We start from the raw sequence: 27,659 nt of genomic DNA on the forward strand, positions 1-27,659 counted from the left end.
GCTCCAAGTCCAGGATATATGAGTAAAAAGAACATACAGGGAACTCATCACCATGTCATTCCTTTGGTCCCAAGGTCCAAACCTTGTTTGTCTTCTTCTCTCCACCTTTCAGAGTTTTCTTATGTTCGTTTTATACATAACATCTAGGGTATTCGGTTGTATTTAGCAGGAGGAATAGGGAAAACTGTGTGCTCCACTGACCTACCTTCTTATTACCAGTACCCCAGAAATCTCCATCATTCTCCCAGTCATTACGCTGCTCCCACAAAGGAAATAACTATTCAGATACGTCAGCATGGATTGGCTGTACCCATTTTTGAACTTTATATAAGTTGGATCAAACAATAGGTACTCTTCTGCATCTGGCTGCTTTCATTAAATGTTGAGTTTTTGAGGTGCACTCATGGTGTTGCACGTCGTGGTGGTTGACTCGTTTCACTGCTGTGCACGATTGCATTGTGTGAACGTATCGGTTTATTTATCCGTCTACTGTAGAGGGACGTTTTGGTTGTCTCCAGTGTTTGCTTATTACAAATATTACTGACTTGTCCACAATCAGTACACGTTCCCAGGGGAGAAATAGTCCACATGTCGAGCATGCTTTTCTGGGTTCCCATTTTCTCCAAGATCTCCAAGATCCCCTGCCACTTCTTTACTACTTCGTTCTCTCTCCATTATCTTTAAGTACGTTTTAAAAAACTGTGCCCATTTCTCTTGCTGTCCCGAATGAATTTCCTATTCTTCTATCAGAAGAGGCACAGGTTTGTCTTCTTTTATCATTTCTTGTTCTTCCTGTTCCTTTTTTTTTTTTAAGGTTTTTTACTTATTTATTTGAGAGAGAGAGAGCATGAGCCGTGGGGAGGGGCAGAGGCAGAGGGAGAAGCAGATTTCCCACTGAGCATGGAGTCCGATGAGGGGCTCGATCCCTGAGATCACGAGCTGAGCTGAAACCAAGAGTCAGACACTTAACTAACTGCACCACCCAGTCTCCCCTTCTTGTTCCTTCTTAATTTTACCAATATTCTCTCTTATATCTTTGAATATCTTTGTTATATTTTTTATACTTATCTCACGCGGTTGATCTGTCTGTGGTCTGCATTCTGTTCAGTTTGTCGTATATCTTTTATAGAGGTTTTACGCCTCGGGTCTCTACTGGCTCTGGCTTGCGAGCTCATGTTTCTCTTGTGGTTATCAGCTGCCCAGTCGGCTAATGGGGAGGGATACAACAGAGGCCTGCTTTTGCCCCTCCAGTGAGTATGAAGGAGGGAGCGGGGATGAGCCCTAGGACGGAGAGCCTCGGGCACTCCAGAGTTGCTACTCAACATCCCTTTTGCTTTCATTTCACAGAGAAATTTCTCTAGTCAGGGATTCCTCTTTAAATTATTTGAAAAAAGCAGCACTGAGAGAAGACAAGACCTTTAGAACAGTCAGCCACCATTCACAAGGAGATCATTCGCTACTCTTGAAATAGTCATCTGCCATCCATGAGGGTTTTGAGGAGACTGGGACAGAAGCGTACATGCCTGGGTATCTGGTCAGCCTGCATGTGTTTCTATCAGAATCTCAACTCGGGCACGGCTCTGATATTACTCTAGCATTACTGAGCAGCCAAATTATTCCCACTGATTTCTTTCTTCCAGTGGCAGAGGCGACCAGTCATCTTTCCTGGGAAATATGGGAGAGAGGAATGAACAGAACGGAGAGTCCCTCCTCCACAGGCTTTCTCCCCATCTCTCTACCTGCCGTCCCCACCTGAGACTGCTGTCACCTTTTCACATGAGCTCACCCCAGCTTTACTTTCCCCAGCAACCAGTCACGGTTCTCATATTCATTTCTCTGTCTCATCTCTGTCATTTCTTTATCACTGATCGTTTTGGAGGCCACCAGAAGCCAAGGCTTGTTCTCTAGGTCGTAGGGCACTACCATCTCTCTTTCTTCTCCCTCCTCCTCTGGGAACTCATTGTCACCATCATCAATGCCCTCTTCTTCCCCCTTCTTCCTTGTGCTCCTTTTCTTTTTCTACTCAAAGTTTGATTATAGTTTCCTTATCTCTACTTTTCAAAATACTCTGCAAGAGAGCCTTTAGAATTTATTTTTATTTCTATTTCTCTACTCTTTTCTCTTGATTTGTTTTGACTTGTCTTTGTCACGAATAGCCTCAATCCAATCGTTCTAGCTGTAAATCACTCATCTGACTGAGAAATTGAACTTCTCTTCCAGTAAGTGCTTCCTGGGGTCCCCTGGAGTGGTGTGTCCAGGCTGCTTCACCTACCCTGGCCGTGGGCAAAGTGAAGTTAAACTAGGTGTAGATGGGCAAGTCACATTCAGTGGGTACATGTGGATGGCCAGGGAGCTAAGCAGTGGGTGGATTGATGGAAGGTGGTAACTGTAATAAAAATATCAGGTCAATGATAAAGGAGGTCTGAAGGATTCCAAATACGGGCAAAACTTCTGCCTCACGGTCTGAGGTTGTAATCTTCGCTGATGACTCTTCAATAAAGAGAGGATTCATTACTGTATGAACATTAGAATGTTCAATTATTGGGGAGATTACTGAAGGACTCCGTGTTTAATAGGATACCATAAGACCCACAGTCTCTATTGCAAGAATTTTCTGTGAGAGACAGTTAGGGGCTCACAGACCTCCTTATTGTGCTTGTGGAATGCTGTGGTTTTCTCTTGATGGCTGGGAAATGGAACAAGAACAGGAGAGACTCTTAGAAGGAGACAACTCCCTATTCTATGGAAGTTCTGGTTTTCAGAGTTAGCGGTGACTGGATAAATAGATAAACTGGTTGGATGAGCAGATGCATTAATAGAAAGGATAAAAGGATCCATGGGAGATGAAAAGCACTGATTTGTGAAAGGGTGGCTTTATGGGTGAGTGTGAATAGATGAACGTCGGGATGAGTGCATGTATCTATCTATGTATCCATGTATAGGTGGGTGGATGGATATTGGAGTAAATTAATGTAGATAAATGGGTAGATAGGTGAATGGAAGGATGATGGGTTGACAGACAGACGGACTAGGTGGAATGTCTGGATAGATGAATGGCTATGTGTGTATGTAAGTTTGCATCATGTGTGTGAGTGAAATAATGAAGAAGTAGGTAAATGGATGTCTGAAGGATGAATGGAGGTTAACAGATAGATAGATACAGGGCTACATGGGTGAGGAGTGATGGATAATGAGCAAGTGTATAACTGAATGGGAGCAGTGGATAATGGATAGATGACAACAGGGTGAGCATTGAAATTAGCCCTGCATTTGCATCCTGACTTTGCACACTAGCTGTGTGACATGGGGTAAAAGCTTTTAATTTCTTTAAGCCTTGGGAAAAATTTAAATGGTCAAGAAAATATAAGGCGTAAGTTAGAGTAAAAAATTTTAAGAGGAAATATTATTGAAAATAAGTATTTTTGAAAATAAAAATATTCGAGAAATAAGTATCACTAGCTGAGAGGGGATAAAGATCTTATTTGAAGTTAAATTTCTATAAGTCAAAATGAAGATTTTAGGAGTAGAGAAGTTGTGGTAAGATTTGGAAACATTTAACTATGAAACATTTTACGAATTACAGTTATGAACTAAAATATAAATGTTATTTATGTAAAAATATTAATAGCACAATATGTGAAGATGTGGGGGAGAGGAAAGGAAGGCTCTGGATCTGATGTCCTCATTTTTCATATCAGGGAGTCAAAGGATGTTGCCTAAATTGAAGTATAGAATGTAAAAACAATTACTCTAGTTTCAAAGAGTTTTTACCCCAAATCTCTTTTTGTGATTATAAAAAGATCTTTAAAAGATATCTTATATAACTAAGAAAAATATATCTAATATCTAAAAGATATAGCTAGTAAAAAAATCTAGTATCTAATATATCTAATACATATGATTATTATGTCATATCTAATTATGTGATAATTGTATATATTAGATATTATTAACCATAGTAATTAGAGTTAGATATAATCTTTTAGATTCCTTTCGATTTCTTCCAGATTTAAATATAAATGAAGTTAAATGTAATAACATTACCAATAGCATACATAAAATAATCACAGATTTATCAAAACCTTTCAGTGTATCTATTTAGCCTTTCTGGAACACACACAGGAAAAGATCCTTCTAATGTAAATGCTAATTATTTATGAACAGTGGCATTTGAACTTTTTTAACCTCCTTGTGCTGCTTGAATAATTTATAATAAGTATGCATTCTTTTTACCAAGCTCATGCTGGTTTTCTTTCATATAAAAGAAAAAATTTTTTAAAAATTATCTGCTTATTCTAATCCTGTCATCATTACCTTAAGTAGTTTATTTGCAGGAGTGCACGGTAATCTTCTGCAGTCTACCTCTAGAATTACTGTTAATTTTCTTTAGACTGTAACCTCTCCTCTCAAGGCCTTAGAAACTGCAATGCTTGTTTTATTTTGTATGTTTGGTAGAGAAAAGTGTTATTTTTTTTTGTATGTTTGGTAGAGAAAAGTAGTTATCAAGATGCTTGTTATAAAAACTTATGAATGTTCGCCTAGAGTTGCAAACTATATTTGTGGTAGGAAATTGATTTGCTCACAACCACTGGACAAGTAATCCTTGACTATGTCCCCTCTGACCTTGTTTATAATTAATCCAAGAGATTATAAACTAAGGAGAATCTCTGGAGAATACAAAATTAAAGGTAAGATTTCTTCCTTAAAAATATTTAGGCAAGAATCTGTAGCATATTTATTCTAAAATAAAACAGAGAGTCTCTCTCTTTTTTTAAAAAGATTTTATTTATTTATTTGTCAGAGAGAGAGAGCACAGCAGAGGGAGAAGCTGGCTCCCCACTGAGCAAGGAGCCCAATGTGAAACTCGATCCCAGGACCCGGGGATCATGACCTGAGCTGAAGGCAGACGCTTAACGGACTGAGCCACCCAGTCATCCCACATAGAGTCTCTTTTATGCCAGTTATGGAGTCAACGATCAGAGGGACAGGATGCCTGGCCTCCCCAGCATGGAGCTTTATCTCATGGGATGTGGAGGGTACACTTCCCTGCCAGCTCACAGCTAGGAGGGGCTGATTTTGCTGTATCATCACTTAATCACATATAGAAAGGAAATGCCAGCCCACCAGCCAGTTGGGTTGAGGACCAAAATTTTAGAAATGTGGTCACAAGGAGAATTTAGGGTTCTGGCTGGGAGGGGGCATGCTGGCTTCCTACGGCGGCCGTAACAAATGACCACTTCAGTAAGACTTCGTGCTGAGCAACAGAGGAGGACAGAAATTTATTCTTACAGTTCTAGAGGCCAGAAGTCTGAAGGTAGGATCACTGGGTTGACATGAAGACGTCAGTAGGGCTGTGCTGTCTCTGGAGATTCTAGGGGAGAATCGTTCCTTGCTTCTCCCCATTGCCTTCTCTTCTGTATGTGACCTGCCTCCCTCTTATACAGACTCGTGTGATCGCATCCGGGGTCCACCAGATCATCCAGGATCATCTCCCCATTTTAAGATCCTTAAATGACATCTGCAAAGTCTTTGCCATGTAAAGTAACATTCCCAGGTTCCAGGGAACTGGGGCACAGACACATCTTTGGGGGCCAACATTCAGCCAACCATAGGCGGTACGATTAAGAAAGCTAGAAAAGTTTCTCTGTCCTCACACTGTAGAAATTCAGGTTTGCCTCTCAAAGCTGGGAATGCATGACCGTCCTCCGATCTGAATTGTGAATCCCCCACCAGGGAGCTTTCCCTCGCTGTCCCAGGCCAAGGCAGAGGTTCCGGCTTTCCTCAGGCCTCCCTTCGTGAGGCCTCTCTGCAGCTAGAGGATGAAGCCTCAGTCAGAGAAGACCCCCGTGCTGGCTGGCTTGCGTGTTTGCTGTTTTGGACCCTTGGGAAGGACAGGAGGCAGAAGGGGGGGTGTACTGATCCGCAGATGGCCAGTTGAGCGCTTTTGTGCTTCCAGCTCCAATTTGTTTCAGCGGGAGTCCGTTCCCACCACGTTGTCTCTTTCGTTTTCCTAACTGTGCCCAGGGCATTTGCATGGAGCATCATTCACATTTCAACAATAGGGCCCACAATTTAGGAGCCAGAACAAAAAGGAGGTGCTTGCTGTGTATGTGTCAGGATGTGTAGCCCCCTCTCTGGATGGCACCTTCTGCTTTGCACCCCAGAAAATCTCCATACTTGACTAAGTCGTGTGGGTTGAGAGGCCCTTCTGCCCCGGGTTGAGTACCTCCGTTCCATTGTTTAAGTGTGAAAGATGCTCCCCACGGGCACAGTGAAGTGGGAGGCGACAGGACGGTGTGTCTCTAGGGATTCTCACTCAGCACACGTGAATCACGGCCACATGAGGTTATCCACCCAGAGATGTGGACTAATATTCCAGGGGTATTCAGGTAAACAGTACAGTGATTCGTGGATTCCTGACTCATTGTCTTAACGACCAAAGGCTTGATGAACATTTCGTTCTTTCCCCCTATCTCCCATGCGTCCCTGTAGCCCTAGGGGGCCCATCTTTGCAATCGTATAGAAAGCCAAGTGAAAGAGTGTGATTTTAAAACTCTAAGATGTGTGTAAGCATATTAAATGAGTTTTAAAAATTCATGGGTAGAGAACAGACTTTATAAAAAAAAACCCAAAAACTTTGCTCTTGAAATAGGTAGCTTGTGGGTATAAAATTAAACTATTAATAATTAAGCTTCCATTTAACAAGTAAATATTGTGCTCTGACAAGAGAGAACAAATATATGCAGATATTTTGGGGTAGAACGCTATTAATTATAACATTTGACGTTCCAGATGAATTTCAAACAATAAAGATTAAAACGTTATTACAATTTATGCTGAATGTTAAAACTGATAATCCTATTTTTTCTCGCATAATTTGTTTTCTGCTTTATCAGACAGCGCAGACTGAGAAAGTGGGAATAAAAAAGTCACTTCTTTTCTTTATTTTATTAAGTTAAAAAAAATCAGACTTTTGGCTCAAAGCCATCTCTGTTTCAAATAAATCGCAGGGCAGGTGGTGCCTTGCAACATGGTAATATTGGCCCTCGTTAAAAAAATCATAAATGTAAAAGTAAATTGGTAAAAGTTTTATAATGGGAAAGACTTTCCATTTGAGGGCATTTTAATACAAAAACCATTTACTTAAAAAGATTGTAAAATGTTATTGTACAATAAAACCATGTGTAAATCTAAAATTTACTAAATTTTAAGTACTGAGTAAATTTTCGTACTTACTAAATACTATTTACTAAATACGAAAATTTACTCAGAACCACTAATTAAACCAACCTTGGGAAAATCAAATCCAAAGTGTGAGTTTTACTTTAAGGACAATTCTCTGCCCCCCGCCCCGGGGTGATGGTGCGGCTATCACGGTGCCCGACTGAGATACATGCGTGACATGTTGGCATTTTATTCTGCAAACTAGGAGACACAGAAGTACATAAAGCTCAGTCAATTCTCCCCAAACCATGGACCATACCATGAATTCCAGAAGCAGAACATAGCTACAACCACGGAAGCCTTCCCTCGTACCGCCCTAGTTCCTAAGCTCTCTCGGCTTATTTCCTACTGTCTGCAAGCACTGGGTCTGATCAGCAGAAGGCTGGAGAGCAATGAAGTGCGGTGGGAGAGCCAGAACCCAGACACGATCCGTTCCCAATGTCTGCTTTCTAACAAGGTGCATTCTGGCACCGGGATCAGCTCCAACGGCACAGAGCCTGGCTCTGGGAGTCGTGGGGGCCTGGGGTGCTCTGCTGCTCACTGGCCCTTCCCTCAGCTCTGGACCCACTGGAGCATCCCAGCTCTGATCTTTTCCAGCGCCGGTTCCCCCAGCAGCCATAATGACAAGGAGGAGGCCTCCTTCCGTAGAACCCACCTTTGCCAGCCAGGCTCCCTTTCCCAAGTACACCTGCAGCCCCAGCAGCCTTTTATTAAACCCAGAAACCTGGGTGCAATCTTGCCTCTGTTAAAAAGCCATCAGTGCCTTCCCATTACCCACAGGCAGCATCCAGTTGCTAAAGGAGGTGTGTGTGGTACAACGACCCCCCATTACACTCTGGCAACTTGTAACCATGCACTACCTGCCCAAGCTTTGCTGGCAAACATACCCAAGCTTTCTCACCTCTGAGCCTTCCCTCCTGCAGCCCCCTCTGCCCAGAACACCCCCATTCTGAGGCCCTGCAGGACAAATTTGCCCCAGCCTTGAAGATTCAGCTGGAATTCCCTACCTCTACTCCTCCCCCCCCATCTGCTGGGGAACTGGCCTCTCCCAGCTTTGTGGTGGCACCACATACCTGCTCTTCCCCCTGCATTCCGATGCAGGTATCCATCTGTCTGTCTGCACTTCTTCATGGCACTGCTGCACCTGTAATAGATTATTAGCAATTGCCATATGCAATTTATGTGCCTTCTCAGTTATGTCTATCTTGCTTCCCAAATTGTAAATTCCAAGGAGGGAAGGGTTCTGTTTGTCTTGTTCATGCCACAGGTCTGGTGCCCAGTACTTGCTGGATGCCTGATTTCACAGGATGGGCAATTGGAACACTACCCAAGTGGAGATGCCCAGGACACAGACACAGCTTTCCCTCTGATGCCCCCTCCTGTTTCAGGGCCAGGCCCTAGGAGGTGCTCTGGGAACTGGCGGAAAGAGGGGTCAGAGGGACCTGAACCCCCTGCAGCCACGGAATGGTGGTGCACAGAGGGCGACGCTGTGGAGAGGCTGTGAGGACCCCATATTGTGGGCTGAGTGGCCCCTCTGCTCACAACAGGTCAGAGACCGTCGGGAAGCACTGTGCGCCTTTTGGTGCTTCCCGGCATCTTTTCCTTTGCTTTCCTTGTTCTTTAACGTGTTCACTACACATTCGTGCAGAAAATACAGATAAACAGACTACATGATGCTTTGTCGCGGAGCGGAAGAGAGGGACGTCTCCTCAAGGCTATGACCTGTGAGCAGGTGCCCAGACCCCAGGCCACTCTGGGGTGGCCAGTGCAGGCGGTGCGGGCGTGCGGTGAGCGTGAGGAGGGCGGCAGGACCAAGGGCGCCGGGGCGGGGCAGCTGCGCGGCCGGAACCCCGGCAGAGTGCCCCTTCGCGGCTCGGAGCCCGCCTGGCCGCCCGCCCCTTGGGTCCGCGGGGCGTGGTGCCTCCTCGCGGCTCCTGGTAGGGCCCGGGCCCAGGGACGGGCGCGCCCTCTGGTGGCCGACCGCCACTCGGTTGGCTCTCGCGGCCCCCGCGGGGCGCCTCTGTCCGCAGACCGCAGCGCCCGCCGTCCCGGCGCGCGCCACCTCACTGCAAAGGAGAGAAAAGCAGCCGAGACCGCAGTGCGCCGAGCCTCCGGCTGCTCGTCTGTGAAATGGCATGACGACTGCATCTTACAGGGCTGCAGTGATGATTCAAGGTGCACACCTGTCTAAAGCACTTGGGACCGTGTCTGAGCGCTCAACACACCTGAGCTGTTGAAACTCTGTGCTTCAAGAGCCCTTCTGAAATCTGTGTCTGGAGAGCCTGCTTGGGTCAAGGAGCCAGACAGAAACAGTATGAAATCGGCCTGGGTCCTTAACCAGTGTGGGCCCAAAGGGAGAGCTTCTGTCTCATCCAGCCATCCCTGTTTCTCTTCTGTAAACTAGGGGTAGTGAGGTGTAATGAGGACCAATGTTTAAACAAATGTTGGTCCCTATCTGGGACAGCTGAGGTCACTTTTATGGATTTGGTGTCCGTAAAAGGGGATACCTCTTGTATCTCACACTGACGGACCGCAGAGTAAAGTGAAAGGGGTTGGCGGGACTGGGGGACTTAAATTAGTTGCTTTATTTGGCCCTGAGACTGGGCCTCTCTACTGCGCAGCTCCAAGGCTGGGGCTGCAGGGCCCAGATGGTCAGAGAGAGGAGGTGGGAGGGAAAGGATGGGGATGGAGCAGCTCCCACCCCACACTCAGCTGGGGCAAGCCTGAAACATTGGCCAAGAGGGAGGCTGCAAACGGGTGTCTCCTTCAAGCACACGAGATGGGGGGCTCCTTGTGAATGTGTGGGGGCAGGGATAGTGTGTGCTGGGAGTACGGAAAGGCAGCCCCCTGAGGGTATAGCATGGCCCACTTAGGAGCCCCGTTCCAGTGTAGATTCCAAGAGGAGACCCTGAACTAGGAGCACCTTCCTGGGATTGGTTGGCTGGGGCTCTGAGGCCCTTCTCCCAGGCCCTGACCCAGGAGCGGGGACCAGGCTGGCCTCTCCACTTACAGCCTGGTGTAAGCTAGCCCTGAAGACCCTCCAGGAGCCTCTGATCCTGGATCCAACTGCCTCTCCAGGATTTATGTCTGATCTCCTTCGTGGGTCCTGTGTCCATGATTTCTCAGAGCTTGCCCAGGTTTTCCTGCTTCCTTCCCTTTGCCTGGAATGTCTTTGCACCTTGGAGTCTCTTGAGATCCAGTCCATCCTCCAAGACCAGGATCAACCCCCTTCTCTGACCAAATGAGCTCATAGTACTTGAACTCTGCTCTCCGTTAAGGTCTTATTCTGGCTCCTAATATGGCCCTGAAGGCTAGGGACCATGTGTTTGTCATCTCTGCTTCTCATCTTCATCAGGTACTAAATGAATAAATGGAGGCACAAGTGACAGCTAGAAGGGGCCTCATTTTCTCCCTTCTGAGGATAGGATTAGCCATACTGGCCTTCCAGGGCTGGTGGAGCTCGGGGTAAGTTTCCTCCAGAGCAAATCGGCTCATCCCCTCTTCCTTTCCAGGGTCACTCAGACAGCTGTACTTCTCTTTGGTTTCTCAGCCTCCCCAGCAAATCTCTCCCATCTCAAGAGAACCTTCCCGGACCCTACCTCAGCTCCGCCTCCTCTGTTTCCTTCCCCACCTCCCCACCCCTCTGCAAACTGCCTGTGGGCTGGGCCTTGCCTAGAAATCATCTCACCAGCTTTCAGAGCCAGCATGGATGCTTTGGAAAACATTTCCCCCTCCCCAACAGCTTCACAAAACTGGCTTAAGTGTCCAAGAGCACCCACGTCCCCCAGGCTCGCCCCCAGTCATAGAGGATTCTAGCACTGTCTGTACCTGCTCTCTGTTTCTTCTTAGCTCACAGGGTTATCTTGCCCCACCCCTGTGGCAGTTGGCCAGGGACACGCACGTTCTGGCCAACAGGCTGTGAGGAGAGGTGGAGCGTGTCACCTCGGGGCCGGCACCTTGACTTACCAGTGCGAGACCTCTGAGGGCTTTCTGGCCCTGCCTCGTCAGTTCCTGTGGCATGTTATGAAACGGAGGGACCTCGGCATCTGAGCAGACTGCATTGCTGAGCCCCTGCCCTGGAGAGCCACCCAGACCCACAGTAGACGTCGGGTGAACAAGATGAGAGCACCCGTTGTGTCACGCGACAGTCGGGGGCGGTTACACAGCCCGCCCTGCCTGTCCTGCCTGAATTCCAATCAGAGCAGCCAGCGAGGCTGGCGGCAAGATCCCCATGCATTTTAGTCACTGTTATTGACAAGATATAAGGTGGGCAGGTGCCTGGGGGGGGGCAGGGGCTTCAGCAAGCTGGGGTGACCCCGGTGTCGTGTGGGCATGAATGGCAGGGTGTGTCATGGCAGGAAAACTTCTCTCACTTGTGATTTGCCAAGGGCTTGCCTGGGACCTGTTTACATATTTAATCTCTGAGGAAAGGTTATAATGAATCGGGTGCTATTGGCAGGAGATGGACATTTCCCCCAGGTATGTAGTTTCTATGGTTGGAAAAGAGGATTTCTCCTTCGGATTTGCAGGGTTTCTCTGTCTGTCTGTCTCTCTCTCTCGCACACACACAGAGCCCCTGCCAATCTCATCACTTTGGGAACATGTAATATGATATTTTAATAACAATCTGAGACAGACGGATTCAGCCCCTAGCTTAGCCGTATCTCTCCACCTCTGCGAGTGGAGACCACAACGTGGCTTTGTTTCCTAAACGAGAATCTGCTAACCCGTCACCAGGTGGGGGTGTCCCCTTGAAGGTCTGTCTATGTGCAGCTACCTCAGGGCCTTTTCTCCTGAAAGCCTTTTCCCCTTTGTCCATTTTCTCAACAACTCTCCTTGAACTCATGGTGCTGTGGGGCGAAACCGGCCCTGTGTAATGAGCACGTGTAATGTTCTTGCTACTTGAATAGAAGGAGGGGTAAATGACGTCGTACCTGGTCCTCCCCACCTCCATTCCACATTACATAGCCCTCAGTAGATTCCCCCACCTCCCTCCGTGGGCCAGTGACGTTCAGCGCAAATAGAGGGGCCTCCCCCTATTTCAGAATATCTCAGTAGGGAGACTGGGGCTGCAGCTGAGTCTGGACGAGAAAGATCAGGACAGCCTGGTGTAAGTCCAGACCCAGCCAGGTGTCATTTGGGTGAAGTGGGCCACAACGATTTCCTCAATCTCAGATTCCTCATCTTCAAATGGGGCCTTCGGACCAGCCTGGCCTCCCTCATGGGGCTATGGTGAGGATCACCCCGGAGCGCTTTGGCCAAAGGGTCATTCATGGAGATATGGTATTTGATTTTCACTGCATTTCCCACCCCACCCCACCCCACCCCGAGCTAAGAAGTTCCAGGAAGGATGAGGTGAAAATTTCCTACAGATCCTTCTTTCCTGGCTTTTTTTGTTCAGCCCTTGAGGGGCTGGATTATGCTGGCAGAGGGAGTGGAACATAGGGTGGGCTTCCTAGGGCTGGGCAGGGAGAGGGCCTCACCCTGCATCTGGCCTCTGCACGGTTTCCAGGCTCAGGGGGCAGCAGGGCAAGTAGGGAGCCTCCGCCTGGGAAGGGACTGAAGACTCATGCTGGCAGGACCCAAGGGACTGTGGATGCCTTTGGGGGCCACACCCGAGGACGGTCGATGCTAACTTTCCAGCCAGCCAGCAGGATGACAGTTAGAAATCAAATGTAACTGATTTAGAGAATAATTGTGACATTTTTTTGCACACTCAAGCTGGGAGAGTGAAAGTCCCACTTTCAGTACGTGGCATGAATTTAACACAGTACAGTGAGCTCTGTTCTTCATGCCCACTAGCTCCTCACTGCAGCCACCCAGGAAATCAGATTAACAGGCCCCCCATCCCTGGTCGTCTTTTACTTACCAAAGGCCTACAGAGTCTATAAAGTTCTCAGTGGCCTAAGCACAAGTGGGTGTCCCCGAAGTTCTGCTGCACTGATGACCTACCACCAGGGTTTAGGGACGACCCACACTGGCCTCACAGGAGGGGCCAGTGACAGGTGCCTCTCCCATAGACTCAGGGGCTGGCTGGAGGGGTTGGGAACCTGTATTTTAACCACATCCTCTATGAGTGTCCAGCACTCAAGGAAGTTTGCTCAGCTTTCGAAGTGTTTGCTCTGGAAGTGAAATGAAAGTGACACCATTATATTTTCTGCCGGCCATCAGGAGAAGATTTGCTGTGGGGCGTTGTAGTATCACTGTGACCAAGTGACTGATGGCAATTATGATGTGATTTGTATCACAGACTTAGCTACTGGCACTCCACTCCACTTACGGACGTAAACTCAAGGCAGGGATCAGACTTTCCGAAAGCCCAGCCCCGTGGGCCTTGGACGGTTATCTGCAGAACTTCACTGAAGGAACAAGAAGCACTGGCTGCCTGCTCTGTACCAGGCTGATGCGTGGAGAGCAGCGGTACCTCCCATCCCTGTGGCCATGCGCCCCTGTGGTTGCGGCACGGGCACCACCTCTGGCCAGAAAAGGCAGGTTCTCTTGGCTCTCTGACAGACACAGATGACAGTACAAATTCATGACCAAGTTACATCAATAGCAAAATTATAATATATTAATAGCAATATCATAATAGAATAAAGGCTTGGGAGGGCAACCAATCTTCCAGAATCTGCAGGTTGGTGTTCATTGTCCGTGAGCTCAGCTGAAGGCAGTGCCTTCAGAATGTGGTTAAATCACAGAGAGAAGGACCAGGATTAGTTGCAGGGAATCATTCTCCAAGCAGAACCATCTTAAATGCTGGAACTGGCCCCTGAGGATGCATGGAGCCTCCCTTCCTGAGTGAGATCTTTGGAAAAGAGGCCTCATGTGGCAGTGGCTTTCACAAAGACTTCAGTCTCGTGGTAGTTTGGCCACTGGCATACATTTTTTGGCTTACCACCACATGAGCCCTTTCCAGAGGTGGCTTTTGGTATGCTTCTGGAGGGTTCTTCCAAGAGGAGTGGCATTCAAGAGAGCCGTGTATGGCAATAACCAGTTCCCAGCTGCTCCAGAGGATATGGCGAGCCAGGTCTCTATCTGGCCAAGGGCCAGGTGCAGGGGCCATCGGGTGGGACATGGATGGTCAAGATCCTGCTGACAGTCTCTGGGTGTGTGTGCTTCCCCTGCTGCCGCCCACTGAGCACACTCTGGGAGAAGGCCCAGCGTAGATGGCGGCATGTGAGGGGAGATCCTAGGAAAGCCTGCTGGAGAGCCATGTACTAGCACTGCCTTGCACAAAGCTGGTCTGCAATAAATATAATACTTGCTGATGAAAGGCCTCCTTTGTGGACGTCTAACTCTGAACCTTTACCACACAGCAGCGGGGTCGCTCAACCCAGGCCCCCGGAGGGGCAGCGAGGAGAGGCTGAGAACACGTTGATGAGCACAGGCGTGTCTGGAGCCAGGGAAGCCGACCACCCTGGCCTCTAATTCGTGGGCTCACCATCCAGCTTGGCAGCCCCTGAACCAGCCCCCTGACCCCCAGCTTCATTGCTTGCTCTGCTGACATCTTGGACTGCCTGTCTTTACTCTTTGGCACACAGGGTGAGGTCCAGACAGGGAAGCCCATGTGTGGCCACCTCATCTGCCCCAAGGAAACTTGGGGAGGGTCTTCCCATCACTCTGAGTTGAGCAGTCTTGTCCTCACATAGAGGGTGTGGGAGGTTGGGCTACTGACCTCTTCATGACCCTCCTCAGGTCTTCACCATGGTGTGGCTTTCTTAGCACAGAAGGATCTAGAGCTAACAAGAACAGCATCTGGATGACCCACCCTCGGGGTGTCTTGGTCTCTGCTCTGGTGCCTGAGTGTGGGGTAACTGAGAGGGGACCAGGTGGCCATACTTCCCAACATGGCAGCTTCCAAAATGGCCTTTTGAGGCAGGAAGCAAAAATCTGAGGGGAAGGAGGCAGTCCCTCCTGGGTTCTGTGCTGATGCTGAACCAAGACATAAGGGGAGCTACAGCCAGGCTCTCCTTCCCCTAGCCTGCCTCTGGCCATTCATCATAATCCAGCCCTCTCCCTTTTCCCCCTGGGAAGATAACGCTTTGCTCTCTCCACTTAGGAAACCAACCCCACCCACAAGGCTGGCGCGGGGGGCAGGGGCTGCCTCAGTGGGCATCCTTGCTGGGGGATCCAGCACTGAGGAGAGCCTAGGCACACAGGGGTGCCTCCCAAGGAGCCGGGGAAGACCTGGCCCTCCAGCTCAGTGCCCATCTAGCCCAGGTACACCGTGGACCTAAGGAATCCTGGGGCGGGTGTGGGGGGATGCGGGGAGGGCAAATGGTGACTGGGGTTTTCTCTTATTTAAAAACAAAACAGAAATGACGTGTCAACATTAGTAAATACAGGCAGGTGTGGAGGGGCAGGGTCCACTTTCCGGAGCAGGGCAGTGGCTGGGCCGAGGGTCAAGGGTCAGATGAGGCCCGCAGCCTTCTCCTGCACGTTGTACTCCTTGCTCTTCTTCACCCGCCAGCTGATGAACAGGAGCAGCAGCGCACCCAGCGCCTTGTAGCCCACTTGCAGGCCCAGGTACCTGTGGGGCAGGAGGAGACGGCACCAGTGAGGGGGCGGGGAGCCTCTGTGGCCCGTGTCCTGGGCCGGGGCCATCAGGAAGAGCAGCATCACTTTCACAGTGGCCCAGGGAATATGCGTCACTACTCAGGTAAGGATCCATTACCACCCAGGTGGGGACCATGTCCCAGTCGGCATGAGACTCCCAATGCAAAGGTCCTCATCCCTGCACGGGTGACTCCCCCAGGGCCAGAGGCAACGCTGCAGCCCCAGCCAGTCGGGAGGGTCCAGTCCTCCCAGCATAGCCAGGAGGAGAGGGGTACCTGCTTCTGCCGTCTTGGTGCAGCCCTCTCCCAGCCTTCTCTGCCACTCCCGCACGGCTTCCAGACCCTGGTCGGCCCCCTCAAGCCCACTCTCCCCACGGCTTCTGGTCTATGTGATGATGGCAGCAGGTGAGGTGGCTGGAAGGGGTGCAGAACTAGTGAAGCTGCAGCGGGACTTGGACTCGCAGAGGCAGGTTAGGCCCACCTGCCCTTGACTGCTACCATGAGCCACGATGGGGCCACCTCTCTCTGAGCAGTGGGAGCTGGCCTGGCATCGTTCCACAGCCATGGCCTTGCCTCAGACTCCAGCCAGCCCCTTCCCCTTTGACAAACTTCTTTCTGCTGTTGCTTTTCCTGAGGGACTGTGGACTGGGGCCCAGCTCCCAGTAGCATGCAAGCACACATGCGCACGTGCACACTCCATCACATGGATGGCTCTCTGTCACCAGTGACCCCTGCTCCCTGTCCATGGCAGCACCCATCTGGGCCTGTCCCTTGGGGGCCCGGCAGCCCCCACAAGGGGCACTGCAGAGGATGGCTGCCCTCTGCTCTGGCCTGGCGCCTGACACCCCCCATCCTGGACCACAGCGGCACGCGGGGCCCTCACCTGTCTCGGAGAGCATCGTTGTCATAGTAGGCACAGGCCCCACGTCTCCCGGAGCACTGCGAGCCCCATCTGATGCAGGAGTAGTCGATGGTGAGGCCGTACAGGGCTGGAGATGGCAGCCAGGCTGGCGTCAGCGGGAAGAGAGTTCAGAGAGTCCAGGTTACATGGAGCTGCAGGCAGGGGTGCCCGGCAAGGTGGGGAGCGAGCCCCTCCCCCTAGTGCCCCTGCATGGTTCCGCCCCACCCCTGGGAACCACAGTGACTTTAGAAAGCCAAATCACTTTCTGTGAAGCCTGAACTCCTCTTTCACCAGAGGCTTGGAAGAGAAAAGGGACCTGAGCCATCCTTTCAGGGCAGTGAGTCACAGAGGTCACCTAGCAGCCAGCTCAGAGAGACGACATGATGCTCACACTGGATTGGCCTCAAGTGGAGATATGCTGACCTCCACCATGTGGCAGGGGTCTCCTCAGGGCATCGAGTCCTCACATCCTCACAGGGCCTGGAGGTGGGTGGGTGCCCTCGTTCTAAGGAGGAGGAAGGTGGGCATGGCCAGCTCATGCTTGCATAGCCAAGAGGGTCAGAGCTAGCCTTTGAACCCTCGTTTCCTCAAAGCCCATGCTCTTCCCAGGCTGCCCAGCTGGCTTAGACAACTCCCCCAGAAGACCCCCGACACCCTGGCTGCTCAAAGCCTCTACCCCAGGCCCCTGAACTTCCCCACAGCTGACTGGTGAGACCTGATCCAGCAGACGCTATGCCTTCCTGCTGTTAAATATTCGGAATGACCCCTGTATTGTTAGCTACAGTTCTAGACAGTCACGGGACTGGGGAGGGATTCGTCCGGGATCCACAGCCTGAACCACTATGCTCAGAACAGCCTCACTGACTCTGTTGAGGGCCCCGTGAGCAGCTGCTTCAGGAGGAAAGAAGGAGGAGGTCTGCTTGTGGTTCCACCCATAAGTGGGAACCTTTGAGAACCTCTCTACTCAGACCCTGCTCGCTTCCAAGTCTCCAGATAAGCAGGGGATGGAAACTGCCACAGGGATTGTCCACCAAGGATGGTACCCTAAATAGAAACGAAGTCCAGAAACATTTTCAGCCAAGTCCCAGTGGGTAATTTTAAACTTGCTGGGTTTTATCCATGTGAAGTCCTTCTTTCTACCCCACAGTGCGATTGCGTTCTTGGGGATGAATGGAATGCCTCCGGCCCGGATTTTCTAACTGTGATCCCGTGTCGAGTTGTCTGAGCTCAAGTGACAAAACAGAGGCAGCAGGTGCCATGAGCGGTGGGACAGTGGTTGTTTTCCAGGTGGCTGGGAGAAGCTCTTCAGAGTCCATCCTGGCCGCTGGCTGCGTTGGGCTTCCTTCCCAGCAGAGGTCTCAGAGCAAGCTACGCATGAATTACGCGTGATAAGAAGGAGCTGTGATGACAGCAGTGCCTCTGCCACCAGGACAGGGTAGACCCCGCTGCCCTGCATCCTCCATGCTGGTAACACAGGCCTGAGCAGCGGGCTCTCCAGGGGCAGTGCTGGGACGAGGGCAGCAGGTGGCTAGACACTGAGAAATCCCATGGAAAAGGCTGGTTTGGTCCTCATCATCTGCACTCCTCACCCAGCCTTTGTGGGAGAGGGCCCTGCAAAGGTTCATGCTCAGCAGGCCCCAGAGGGACATCACCGACCCAGCCCAGAACGATAATGGAAGCCGCTGGAGGGCCAAGTGCAGCCTGGCTTCTGGATAACAAGGCACAGTGGGCTCTGCAGGGATTTCAGCATTGGCGGTCAGCAAGTCCCTCCACCGCAGCTGCCATACTCCCTGCAGCCGCGTGCACCCACTGGGTCCTTAATCAATACTCAGTTGAATGCAGTCCCTTTACTTGCCTTACCCGGCACTGCGAGGGCCTGCATATTACTGCCCAGATGGGTCAAGAAGGAACGGTCCAGCATAAGCCTCTGGGAAAGGGCAGGCAAGGGGCACTCATGTCCCACCCTCCCAGCCCATGCCCCCAGGGAGGGCTGGGTGTTCCCCACTCCCTGAGGGCAGCTGGCCCTCCTGGGGGGCATTACTGATCATTTGCACAGGGCTCCGTTTCTCCGTGGGCTCTGGGCCGCTTGAGCGAGCATAGGCCAGGTTTGCCGGCAGAGGGCCCCGCATGGAGAAACATTTGCTGAACAGAGGCAAGAGGAGTGAGTGTGGGAGGGAAGCCAGGGCTGGGCTCAGCTGCTGTTCTGGCTGGGACAGGAATGCAGGGTTTTGTTCCTACAGCCAGTTCTTGGAGAGAGATGAAAAAAATACCTGCCTCCAATTCTTTATTAGGTATTCTCAGCTGTGTCCACTTTTCATTTTTCTTACATAGTTTTGTTTGGAATTAATGCCATAGATGGAATCTTTCCTAACCTCAAGTAACGGGGAAACCGCCCATATAGGGTCTTGGCCTTTGCTGATGTGCTGATGATGTACGGCCTCTCCTTACAGCAGAGATGAGACAGGGCTTCCCTCAGCCCCACCCTGCACCTCACAGCCCTCCGATGCCCTGGCGCCGCCCTCAGGAAGGAAGGGGGCATCTCAGACACTCACCCAGCAGGCGCATCAGCAGGAACTGCACACCAATGGCAAATGACTTTTCCTCCTGGTTCACCACACTGAAAAGGAAGGTAGGGAGTCAGCAGCCAGAGGACTCGGGGCTGTGCCTTGACTCAGTCAGGGGCAGCCAGCCTCAGAGCATGCCAGAACCCACCCTCGAGTGGCCTCACAGCCACCTGGCTGGCTGGAGTGCTCCTGTTGTTTGCATCGGCGGTTCCCATAGCATGATCGCTGGGCCGGCAGCATGCATGCCCATCCCCAGGAACTCGTTAGAAATGCGAATTCTCTTGCCCTATCTTAAACCTAAGAATCAGGTCACTGGGGGTGGGGTCCAGCCATCCGTGCTTTAGGAGGCCCTCCAGGAGATTCTGCTGCACACTCAAATTTGAGAACCTCTGGTCTCTGTGATTTTCAGGGCTGCCCGTGCCTCCTTCAAGAGGCAGAGGGCAGAAGAGGCTGGGAATGGAGAGAAGGATGGGGAAGGGTGTGTTCACAGTGGCAGGTCTGAACAGCTCCCACAGAGTGTGAATAGCAATAAAGACAGCCCTGATAAAAGTGTAATTAAGGCCCCTGTGTGCAAGTAAAAGAATCCTTCACCTGGGGCCAGCTCCGTGGGCGTGTGGCCTGTGCAGCCTCCCGGGGCCCTGCCCTCAGAAACGCCCCAGGTTTGTTTAATGCTCTGCTGTGGCTGTCTTGAGACTCTTAATAATTTTGGAACGAGGAGCCTCCAATTTTCATTTTGCACTGGGTCCTACAAATGCTATAGCTGGGCTTGCCCCTACCCTTCTTCCCTCAAGAGAGGACAAGCATTTGGCTGAGAAAGGAGATTCAGAGAGAGATGGGGAAGCTATCTGGTGGTGGTATTGCCAGGCCCTGCCATCCCAGCTGGGCAGGGGGCAGAGAGAGAGGACACCCCAGCCACAGGTGGGGAGCTAGAAGGTGGCCTACAGAAGCACCAGGCTTCTCACGTTCTGAACACCCACACTCCTGGGTGGGTGGCTGTGGGGGAAGGGCATTTGGGGCAGAGGGGCCATCAGGGAAGGGAGCTCTGAGGGAATATCCAGGTCTCCGCACACACTTTGTTCTAGCCCCACGGTCCTGCTGGCAAAGTGGAAAGGGACCCTCTTCCAGTTCTTCTGAAGGATAGCCCAGTGAAAGTAATACTCACAGGGTTGAGGCACCCACTTGGGACCCCCCCCAATGGAAAGTGCCTCAAATCTCAATCTAATGGATGCTCTCTTTATGCCCACAGGTCCCTCCCATGGCCCAAATTCATAATAGTCCTGGTCATTGTCCCTGGGCAGACACCCCTAGATTCTGGACTGAACGGGGCTTGGGCACCCTAGTTTGGCTTCTGATGGACAGCTTGAGCCCCTTCTGGTGTCTGCCCTCGTCGGCTGTGAACTAACTCACGTTTGGACCACTCTCTGCTTCCACGTCTCTGGTGAACCTTCCCTCCCAGCCTGTATTTCCATGCCTGGTTGGGGCCAGGGTACAAATAATACTTGGGTCGCCTGCAAGGTCATCTTTAAGCCTCACCTTCACACTAGTATCCATTCTGATTTGTCTTTAAATGATTTTGGGATCCTGTAACCTCTAGCTTTGCTCCAGCTCCTGAGCAGACTTAGAAGGGAGAGGTTTTCTAGGGAAGCCCACCCCGTGGTTGAAGTGATGCTCCTCCGCCGCAGCTTCCCTGGCCCTGGGGCTCGATGGAATCCTCTGGGAGGCAGACTGACAGGGACTTCCCCTTACCTGCTGCTCAGGAACTTCCCTGTGAAATTTCCTGATCCCGTTCCCTCTCCTCATCACGGCCACCCACGGATATTCCTCAGGGTTAGAGGGTCCACCCTGGCCCATCTGGCCCTGGTGCAAGAGGTAACCCCACTCAAGGGCCTTTGAGGAAAGCGGCAGTGCTTGGAATGCACCAGGTGGGGAGTGGTAGAAAGAGGGTGCTGATGGTGTTGGCGGGGGCAGTACGCTGTGGCTCTGAGCATCCCCACACGTTCCTGTGGAATATGCTAAGAACACAAGGTGCTGACTGCTCTTCTCCTGGGCCATTTCTCAGTGTTGTGGTTGCAATGAGCAACGTGGAGGCATGGGATAAAAGCTTACCCTAGATCAAGAGCAGGCTTGGTCTATGTCGGTGGCGGCTCTCAGTGTTCCTCACTGTGACAGAAGCTCACTACATGTGAAGAATACACCTTGGTACTTCAGGTCGCTCCGTGGGATGTGGGGCACAAGGATAAATGACGCAAGGTTCCTGCTCTTTGCATGTACCTATGAGTAACAGTCCTTTGTCTTTGAACCAGGAGTCTTATGGTTCAGTCTCTAGGCCTGACCTGCCAGCATTCTTGAAACAGTAACAAAAACAGGAGCTTGGTAGTTTGCAAGCTAACTTGTCAATAGGGCAAAATCCCAGGCCCTGACAGGTGGCTGTTTCTGTTCTTCATCTCCTAGTCTTTTGGGGGAAAATAGCTCATTGGCACCTAGCTAGCTGTTAATAATTCTTAGAATTTGGTTAACAGTGATAATTAACCAATATATAGAGTACCTTATATTTACAAAGCAATTTATCAGGTAATCCTGACACCAGTCCTTTGTGGTCAATATCATTAACTTCCTTTCATAAATGAGGAAACTGAGACTCAGTGAGGTTGGCAACATCCCAGGACATCCAGCCAGTGTATGGCAGAGCTGGGCCTTTGACCCTAGCAATGGGCATCCAGATCCTGTGTTTTTCCCTCTCTGCTCTCAAGGGGGGTGAGGACAGGAAAGAGGCGGGCAGGGGTGGGTTAGGTGAACTTGGTTGAAATGTTGTTTTCTCTTTGGCAGAGGGTGAGGTGAAGGAAGGGTCAATTCCCTCTCAAAACCTCAGAGGCATTCCACCGCCACTGTAATGGGACACCTCTGCTCTCCCCTCCCACCTTGGCCAGCCTCTCCCTTCTGACCTGAGAACTTGGTCCTGGCTCCTAGCACACTGGGCTTTTCTTATTTTCATCCTTTCTCAAAGCCCTCATTCTATCTCTGGAACTTTCCACATTTGTCCCCTTGATTTTGTACATTTAACTGAATTCTCTTCCTTCCTCTTAGTTCTTTAAGGATTTAAACCTAAGTGAATCTTCAAGCATTTCCACAGTGTGGAGCTAGGCAGCCTGGCTTCCTGGAGGCTCAGCCATTCATGGCTCTGCCCTCCCAGGGATGTGGTCTCTCAGTGGCAGGAAAGGAGGAGAGGCAGAAGCGGGGCATCGTGGGGGACGGAGAGGCGCACTCACCGCAGAACCATCATGTAGAGCGGGTTGTGAGAGATGCAGGCAATGAGGGCCACGAAGGAGATAAGGAAGATGGCCGGCAGCAGGAAGTGGGCACAGGGGATGGGGCACGATCCCGTCTTGGCTGAAGAGGATGCCCCGGTCACACAGCTGCAGTTCAGATACGTCTGGAAAGGAGGGGGGAGGGGAAGATCTGCTGTCATCATCATCGCACTGCCACACACTTCAAACGCCAGTACCACATCCAGCCAGAGTCCCTCAGGTTTGGGGAGCTGGGCGATGCTGCGTGTGGAGGCTGGAGAGCAGACTTGGTGAGGTTTTCAAGGTGCCCCACATATACAACCTCTGACCACTGTTTGGGCCATCAAAACCATCTTCGCCGAAACCGGTCATGGAGCATGGGCTGGGTCCCTCCCGCAGTTCCACCCACAGCAGGACATGCGGGATCCCAGTGCCAGGCTAGGCCACCCGGCGTGGGACCAGGGCTGGGAGGGTTCTCTTCAGGGCCAGGTGCCCTGGGCCCAGCAGCAGTGGTTTTGTGTGTGCTTGTTTTTGCTGTCTGTGTGCTTCTTGCAGGGAAGGTAAGAAGAGTAAAGACAGGAGGAGACAGCAGAGGGAACCCAGGGGAATCCACTGAGCTCTTCACCTGTCAGGCCTTTGCCAGAGCTTCCTGAGAGGAACTCCTCCTGTCCGTGAAGGACCCAGGGAAGAGGTCCGTAGCTCCAGTCTGCAAGTTCATATGGTTCAGCACTCTTGTACAACTGGCCTTGGGGGCTACTGCCCATGTCAGGTGGTCTTCACCCTACTTCTCATAGCATCTGATGGACTAACCTGTGACCATTTAAATCTCACAGCAATTACAAGGCTAGGACTGGAACAAATGAGCTAATATGCTTCCTTCTGGCAGACAGCAGGAACTATGCATCCTCTTTATTTTGGCTGCTGGGAAGCTCAGAAATAAGTTATATACAATATGGCTGTTATTTCCCTTAGTCTGCATTTTTTAACACAGATTTTTTTCCCCCTTATAATTTATATTATGTGTCTTTTCTTGATATGATGCTAAGGGATTTGTGTTGTTGTTGGAAACCTGTCAGGATGATTTCTGGAAGTAGATGAATCAGAGGTAAGTAAATAAAGATAAGAAAACCACAGAAGCCACCAGACTCCTCCGACTGGAAGACAATGGAGAGACCATCTTATTTGCGCTCTTTGGCCTCCCTCTGCCAACAGAGGTGGCTGTAGGAGCGGTCTTGCCCTGTGCTCTCAGAGGAGGATGCTAAGTGGAGGCTAGCCTTGTCCATGCCCTCCACATGGGCTTAAGGGAATGAGGCACATTCTTCTCCTTAGGGCACACTTAGCAGAGCTGCACGGACTTCCCATTGCTCTCAGGAGAAGGCACATCCAACTCCTAGCCCCACCTGCCCAGCCTTGGCCTGGGTGTGACATGCTTCTCAGCGCTAACCCTGGCCTTCTCTGCTTCCTCCTGGGCCCGGCTCAGTCATGCCCTTGAGACTTGCACTTGCTGTTCTCTTCCCTGGAATGCTTCACTTCCAGGACTTCCTAGGGCTTTCTTCTTCTGGTTGTTCAGTTCTAATGTCACCTCCTCAGGGAGGCCCCCAGGAACAAGAAACCTAGTCATTAAATTTCTCCGTGGCATGGGTTACATTCTAAAACTACCTTGTACATTTATTTGATGGAATGCAAACTCGACGAGAGCAGGGACCTTGTCTGATGGGTTCCCACTGAGTCCTCAACACCCGTGGCTGTGCTGGCTGTTCACTAAGTATTTGTTGAATAACTGAACAGATGTCTTGACTTGGTTTGCTGCTGGCTGACCCTAGAAGCCAGGAGCCATAGCCCTCAGAGGGCTAGTAGAACCTCACCTCGTGGGCCCAGTGAACATGGGCTACACAAGTGGAAGGCTGGTGGCCAGGAGATACATGACCTTGAAGAGATGTACCCAGACTGAGGCAAGGTCTTGGGTTCTAGTCCCACATCTGCCCCTAAATAGCTGCATGACTTCAGGCCGGTTGTACAGCTACATGTCAGGGCTGAGGGGTTCAACCAAATGCCCTAGATCACACTTCCCACTCTAACCGTCAGGGTTCAGATCACAGAAGACCCTCTGCCCAATTTCTCTGGGCCTGTCCTTGTGGCTTCCCACACAGGCAGGATGCAGGACCCAGAGATGCCCCTTAGGATCGTCAGGATGAGATTCTAAGGCCTCAGCTGAAGGATTGCTTTGGTTCATTTCTGCTCTGAGCACTTTTGGGCCTCGGAAATGTGAATTTTTTTGAACATCAGCCAATCTTTAATTGCCTTTGGGCTGTAGGCATCTGGTCATGACCTTAGGGAAGGGGAAGTGGAGAGAGGGTGGGTGTGGCCCAGAGGCCAGGAGGCTGGGAACGAGCGTGGCATGGGTGGCATTCTGCCCATCCTGGAGCCGAGGAGCAGCGTGCGAGGGCAGGCGCTGAGTGCAGAGACCCCCACGGGGCTTCTCCTGCCCTTACCAGCTGCTTGGAGGCCATGGAGCTGAAGTTGACGTTGCTGCAGCCGGCATGGCATGGCGAGAGGTACTCTACCCCATTGTCCCCACACACTGGGTGGAAGATGGCGTCTGGGCATGAGCAGTGCCTGCGGCAGGCAAGAGGCTGCAGATGTATAGAACTTGATGTCCTGCCAGCAAAACAGGAAACGGGGAATCAAACAAAGCAAGACCAAAGAGAAACCTCCCCACACCAGCCCAGCATGAGATCCCCGGCTGGTTAGTGTGCCTGTGTGTCTCCGTTTGTCTTGGGCCAGCGCCACCCTGGGATCTGAATTATGCCTATTGGAGCCAGTGGTGAGTTGACTCAGTGCCCATGGCACCAGCAACTGCTGGCCAGAAAGACTTGGTCAGCAAACCCCACACTGCAGAAGGGCATCAAGATAACCCACCCACCAACTGACCCACCAACCAACCAGGACTCTGATGAAAGAGACGGCAGATGCCACAGCAAAGTCACAGGCAGTATTTCCCTTCTCTCCTCCTCCACCTGGGCTCGGGCCCCTGGTCACTGTGCCCGCCCCCGCGCTACAATCCAGGGGGTTTTACCAGCCGATCTCACCATTCCCACCATCCTCCTCATCTGACATTCATGATCGTTCTCTGGGGGGAAAGGGGGTTGGGATAGGCTGACAAATCACAGACTGGGGCTCTGCTACAATTACACTGCTGATAGTTAACATTAATGGGGTATCTCTTACGTGCCAGGCACAGTGCCCAAGGCTTTTCATGCTGCCATCACGACAACTCTACAATGAATCACATTCCTTTCGTGATGAGAAAAACTGAAGATTAGAAAAGTAACTTTCGCCAACTACAAAAGCACTGTGCCAGAACTCACCCCAGTCTGATGACAAAGCCCTGTGCTAAAAACTCTCCATGGGGGGCGCGCCTGGGTGGCTCAGTCAGTTAGGCGTCTGACTCATGCCTTCAGCTCAGGTCGTGATCTCAGGGTCTTGGGATCCAGCCCTGCGTTAGGCTCTGTGCTCAGCAGGGAGTCTGCTGGAGTTTCTCTTTCCCTCTCCCCTTCCCCTTGCTCATTTTCTCTCAAATAAATAAATAAATAAATCTTTTTTTTATTTTAAATTTTTAAAAAAGATTTTATTTATTTATTTGAGAGAGAGAGAAAGCATAAGCAAGGGGAGGGGCAGAGGGAGAAGCAGACTCCCCGCTGAGCAGGGAGCCAGACATGGGGCTCAATTCCAAGACGATGGGATCATGACCTGAGCCGAAGGCAGATGCTTAACTGACTGAGCCACCCAGGCGACCCTAAATAAATATATCTTAAAAAAAAAAAAAAAAAAAAAAGCTCCTAGTGAGAACCACCCAAAGGCTCAATGTCTTTCTTCTCGGCTTCTCTCAATCCACAGTCAGCCTGCAGCAGAACACAAACTGGGTGGGGGGTTCTGCCCCAAGCAACCCTCCCTTCCCTCGTACCCCTTCTCTCCTTCACCCGTCAAAGACAAAAGACAGTATTTCAAAGAAAAAGAGAAAACACCAAGGCTGAAAGACACAGTTTCTCCAAACTTTGCAACCTCATTAGGCAAAAGAAGAGGTGGTTGGAAGGGGCACCCAGGAAAAAATAAATGCTCCTTGTTCAGCACCCTCCGCTCATGGGCCTCTAAAGCTCTTCCCGAACATGAAGCCAGTCTTAAAACTTGGGACCCGGTTGCCTTATGCAAACTGACAGGTATACTTTACCTGCCCTCTTCCTCACCTGCCCTAGTTTTTTGAGTCTGCCATCACTTCCATTGTTCTTTCCCAGATCTTTTCAAGCCCCTTCTCTCATCTTTCTCCAGCAGCTCAAGGAGACTTTGTAATTGTAGCCGGCACAGAGCTGATGCTAAACATAGCTTATTTCCTGGTTCCTGAGGCTCACGGCCCTACACATTCATCCTGAAACCAAACTAATTAGTTTTTGGTGCTTCTTAAAAAACAGAGCCCTGACCCTGATTGCCGGTGGCCCACTAGGACCCTCCAATTTCTTCTCATCATTGAGCATATGATTCAAGACCTCATTTTCTAAGCGGCCATGTAAGAGATTAGATCAAAAAGTAAAAAGGAGAGAAGGGAGTTGAGGAAGCAAAGAGGAAGGCGTATGGCAGCTAGATCCAGGCTCTGGCCTCAGCAAAGGGGATCTTCTCACCTCTCGTTCCCATTACCTGGGGGGATAGACCTCGGCTACAGTGGGGGTGGAGCATCCCATGAAGAAGAGAGGGGCGCAGAGGACCATGGAGATGGTGATGATGGTGGCAGCCACGCGGGGAATGGTTTGCAGAGAGAAAACAAAACGTTTCATGAGGATTCCTCCAAACAGCATCCCCAAGGCTGCGGCAGGAAGGTTCACAGCACCTACAGATAAAGAGAAGCTGGTCTGGGTGCACAGGACTGGGAGTGGGGGCAGGGCATGGACGCTGAGCTGAACCATGGACAAGGGGGCATGGCTACTTGAAGGAACATTTGATACATTCAATTGCAGTGCTAATAGCTGACATTAATTGAGCACTTACTGTTTGCCAGGCACATCTACAGAGTTATCCTGACTTGTCAGATTGCCCTGCTTGTGCAAAGAATAAAGAAACAAGCGGAGTCCTTGTAGCCAGA

The 27,659-nt window shown here is 50.8% G+C and overlaps 1 protein-coding gene across 3 annotated transcripts in view; it reads right to left on the reverse strand.

Moving 5' to 3' along the window:
- Positions 1–13,760: 13,760 nt before the first annotated feature.
- The window catches only part of SLCO2A1 (solute carrier organic anion transporter family member 2A1), an 80,356-nt gene continuing 66,457 nt past the window's right edge, over positions 13,761–27,659 (reverse strand). For 2 of the 3 annotated variants that reach the window (XM_045791795.2, XM_045791796.2), the window contains exons 9-14: positions 27,218–27,407; positions 25,021–25,186; positions 22,511–22,674; positions 19,233–19,297; positions 16,663–16,786; positions 13,761–15,754 (exon numbers count right to left, since the gene is read on the reverse strand). In XM_045791795.2, coding sequence (XP_045647751.2) covers positions 15,634–15,754; positions 16,663–16,786; positions 19,233–19,297; positions 22,511–22,674; positions 25,021–25,186; positions 27,218–27,407 — 830 coding nt within the window. In that variant the 3' untranslated portion in view covers positions 13,761–15,633. The remainder of the gene's footprint in view (positions 15,755–16,662; positions 16,787–19,232; positions 19,298–22,510; positions 22,675–25,020; positions 25,187–27,217; positions 27,408–27,659) is intronic. The other variant, XM_045791797.2, reaches the window with a different exon arrangement.

Source organism: Ursus americanus, chromosome 20 (genome assembly GCF_024610735.1).
Source record: "Ursus americanus isolate L20-20 chromosome 20, mUrsAme1.1.p, whole genome shotgun sequence".
NCBI lineage: Eukaryota > Metazoa > Chordata > Mammalia > Carnivora > Ursidae > Ursus > Ursus americanus.